Raw genomic sequence first — 4,383 nt, 5'->3', positions numbered from 1 at the left:
GTGACGCGTTTATCAGAGATACTATCGTCCATCCTCAGATCGCTAAAAACACAGACTTGTAAGGTCTTCAACGTGTTTTCCTGCTCTGGTACCAATTGAAAAAGCGGGGGTATAACAACCACACCCAATATTTCGCTTAGCAATCTGTATGGACAAACTCCAATAAACTTTCTAGAGAATCAACTAGACAGTTAGACTTAATATAGATAAAAAGTATATCAAAGAGTTTATATCTCAATCTCTCTATTTGATATATACTCAAGAAAATAGAAATCTGCGAGTCTTTATCAAAGAGAGATAACTTGGATGGTACCAAAGACCAATATCCAAGTGTACGGAACTTTTTTTTCTCTCTCCTGAAAAAAATCCCTCCAAGGCGTTTTTTTAGGGTTTTACAAAAAAAAAATATTTCTTTTCAATATTCTTCACGGATTTCAATCATCTTTTGGTGATTTGGAATGAGTGATGAAGCTCAAACAACAAGGTTAAATACCATGACATATGCGGATCAAGTGATGGGAAAACAACAGCTTCCAACAACCATGATTGATATTAATACTCTTCCAAAACCCACGGTGAAAGAAGGAAAACCAGCCGTGGTTCTTCCGGATTCATTCTATTATGAAGGTTGTGATATTTGGAAGTATAGCCTTATAGGTCGTCTTGATCTAAAAGGTATAAACTTTCAAGAGGTTAAAAATCATTTTGAACAAAAATGGAAATTAGGGCAGGAATTACAATTTGTCCCTATGAGCAGGGGTTTCTTCATTATCAAGCTAAGATCTCAAGAAGTAAAAAATAAGATTATGAACGTAGAAGCTTGGTTTTTTGGACATCAGAAGTTAAACCTAATAGAATGGTTTCCAGGTTTTGATGCTGAGAAGCAACGTTCTTCTCATGCTTCGGTATGGGTTACTTTTCCTGGACTTTCAATGGAGTTTTGGACTGAAAAACGCTGTTAACAATGGCAAAGTCTCTGGGTACTCCTATAGTTGTTGATAAACGTACTTTAGCTCATGAATATGGTCACTTTGCTGCAGTTCTGGTGGATATTGACTTTGCAGAGCCTGCTACTGATGCTATCCATGTTTCTGGTGGTGATGTGGATTTCTTGCAACCTGTTGAGATTCAAAAGGTTCCGAAATTCTGTTCTAAGTGCAAGATAATTGGTCATACAGATCAGGAATGTAGAAAACAAGCCAAAAACAATGTGGATAACCAAGTTCCAACACAACAGATTGTAGCTGTCCAACAGCGATCTAGTTCTGAGGTCCAACAAGGTACAGAATGGAAGGTGGCGCAGCGTAAGAAAAAGGGTAAGAAGACTTCAAAGCAGCAGTATTCTAATGAAACAACAGATATTAGTATAACTGGAGATGTTGATGTGGAGTATGCTGCTAAGCTAGAGAAGGCTCAGCAGTTGGAGGTTGCAATGGCTAAGTCCCAAGCTGAACTTGATGCTGTTTATGTTGAATTGGCAAGAACTAAACAAATTCATGCATCAAATTCAGTTTTAGTTAATGATGGTTCAGTGGGTGAAATTGAATCATCAACTAAGACAGGTGCGGTAGTAACTAAGATTCCTAAAACTGTTAGGACTGGTTCAACTCCAACTCCTCTTAGTGATCAACTGATGGCTGGTGAGTACTTGTTGAAGAGAAATAAGTTTGATGCTCTAAACCTAGGGAATGAGATGCCTTAAAGTGAGGCTGATGCAAAATTTAGGGCTGAACAAGAGCTTAAACGTAATCGCATGCAAATCATGCAGCGACGTATTAATAATTCTACGGGTAGGGTTTCCCAAACTCACACGGTTTCCCAAACAGATGAGGCTTCCCAAACTGAGAACGTTTCTTTGTTAGGAAATTGTGTAGGAAAAGGAAGTTGTTTGACAAAAGGAAACACGTTGAGTTTATACTCTAGTGAATCCTATAAGATGGGTAATGTTTCCTCCAAAACTTGTTTATAATGCGTGTTCTCTTCTGGAACATCAATGGAGTTGCTCGTGAGGCAGCCAGAGACAAGCTGAAGGAGTTAATTAAAGAATTTAAGCCTGATATATTCTGCATTGCAGAACCTAAGGTTTATTGTTCTGATAATTTTTTGCAAGGGTTACATATTTCTGGTTATATGAGAAACGTTATTCATAATTCTGTTGGGAGGTTGAAAGGGAATATTTGGATCTTTTGGTCTGAGGAGATGGTAATGCCTAATATAATAAACTCTAGCAAACAAGCTGTTACAATTGAAGTTGATGGTGTTATGATCTCTTTCATTCACGCAAGCTGTATTCAAGTCACTAGAAGAAACTTATGGCAGCAACTGTCTTCTCGTGATTGTACAACTCCTTGGTTAGTCATGGGAGATTTCAACTGTGTCTTACATAATGAGGAAAAAAGAGGAGGGCGTGAGCCTAGAACTTCTGTCATCAATGAATTTGCTGATTGGATGGATGATAATGATCTCTTTGAAGCAGACTCCTTGGGTTCTAAATTCATTTGGGCTAATGGTCAATCAGGTGTAAGAAGAATTCTTTGTAAATTGGATAGAGCCTTGATTAATGAAGCTTGGATGAATAAATTTGAGAACTGGAGATGTAAGGCTCTCCCTAGGGAAGTATCCGATCACTCTGCTATTATTGGTTTTCCTATTACTTTTTTGAGGCCAAAAAGAGCTCTTTTCAGGTTTCAAAAGATGTGGTTTGTGCATAATGATTTCATGAGTTTGGTTAAGGAGAACTGGAATGCTCCTGTTTTAGGTTCTCTGGCTTTTATCTTTCCCTTCAAGCTTAAGAGATTGAAGAATGGTCTAAAGGAATGGAATATGAGGGTTTTTGGTAATGTTCATGCTAGGTTTAAGCAAGCTAAACTGACTTTAGAAGTTGCTCTTCGTATTTCTGATGAAGATCCTGAGGATGTTAGCAAGCTTAATGCTGCCAAAGATGCGTCAAGTACTCTCCAAGACATTAGAGCTCAACAAGCCATTATGTTAAAACAAAAATCAAGAAGTAAATGGTTGTTGGAGGGTGCAAGTAATACTTCTTTCTTTCATGCCAATATTAGAACTCGTAGGAGCAACAATATGATTTCTGAATTGGTAGATGGTAATGGGAATATTCTAACAGATTTTGAACAAATTCGAGACCATGTTGTGTCTTTTTATGAGGCTAAATTTAATGGTTCAGACCTGCCTATAGAGGAAGATCTGTTTGAGTATGAACACAACATTATTTCTGTTGAAGACAGTCAAAGAATGGATGCAATTCCGACTCTAGATGAAATTAAAGAGGCGGTTTTTATTCTTGGAGTTGACAGTGCACCTGGCCCTGATGGTTTCTGGTTGTTTCTATAGACATTACTGGGAGATAATTAAGCAAGACCTCTATAATGCTATCATTTATTGCTGGACAGAGAAGGTTATTCCTCAAGGTACTAATTCTAGTCTCTTGATTTTACTTGCCAAGGTAAAAGGAGCAAACACTCTTAATAATTTTCGGCCTATTGGTCTTAGTAATTTTTTCTTTAAAATTTTCACTAAGATCCTAGCTACTAGACTTGGTAGTGTCCTTGATAATCTTGTTTCAGAAGAGCAAGTTGCGTTTATGAAGGGGCGTAACATTCATGAAAACATAAGTGTTGCTTCAGAGATGGTTAATGATCTTAAGACAAAACGTAAGGATGGCAATGTTGGTCTCAAGCTTGATATTACTCAAGCTTTTGATACGGCTAGCTGGTCTTTTGTCTTGGGGGTCTTTCGGAGGTATGGTTTTTCTGAAAATTAGTGCTCTTGGATTCTTTCAATTCTGAACTCGGCGCGTATTTCTATTCTACTAAATGGTAACCCAGAAGGATTCTTCAAGATTAATAGAGGTCTAAGACAAGGTGACCCCTTATCTCCTCTGATTTTTGTCCTAATTGAAGATGTACTCAGTAGAAATCTTACCAAGCTTTTTCTAGAAAAGAAGATGACTCCTATGCTCTCTAAAAGAGGTATTTCTCCCACTCATCTCTTCTTTGCTGATGACATTATGATCTTTTGTAAGGGCAACATGAAGAGCTTGAATAACCTTCTTGTTTTGCTTGGTAAATATCAAGCGGCCTCTGGTCAAACTGTTTGTCGTCATAAAAGTAAGGTATATTATGGTGGAGGTTCGTTGAGTAGATGCAGAACTATCACTGATTTACTTGATATGAGTGTTACTACTTTCCCAGATAGATACTTGGGTGTGCAAATTATGCCTGGTGCAGTTCGATATCGTCACATAAGCAATATTATTGACAAAATCAAAAATCAACTTGCTGTTTGGAAAGGTATACTTCTTTCTTTTCAAGATAGAATTGTTCTAATTAACTCAGTGATTGCTAGTTACACCATTCACAACAT

The 4,383-nt window shown here is 37.5% G+C and overlaps 1 protein-coding gene across 1 annotated transcript; it reads left to right on the top strand.

Annotated features, from left to right (window-relative positions):
* Positions 1 to 1,968: 1,968 nt before the first annotated feature.
* On the top strand, positions 1,969 to 3,781 carry LOC113316093. Its single transcript, XM_026564321.1, has 2 exons — positions 1,969 to 3,331; positions 3,411 to 3,781. The coding sequence occupies exons 1-2, from the start codon at positions 1,969 to 1,971 to the stop codon at positions 3,779 to 3,781; spliced, it is 1,734 nt and encodes a 577-aa protein (XP_026420106.1).
* The last annotated feature ends 602 nt before the right edge of the window (positions 3,782 to 4,383 follow it).

This window comes from Papaver somniferum, chromosome 10, assembly GCF_003573695.1.
Source record: "Papaver somniferum cultivar HN1 chromosome 10, ASM357369v1, whole genome shotgun sequence".
Classification (NCBI taxonomy): domain Eukaryota; kingdom Viridiplantae; phylum Streptophyta; class Magnoliopsida; order Ranunculales; family Papaveraceae; genus Papaver; species Papaver somniferum.
This window is presented reverse-complemented; position numbering and strand designations above follow the sequence as displayed.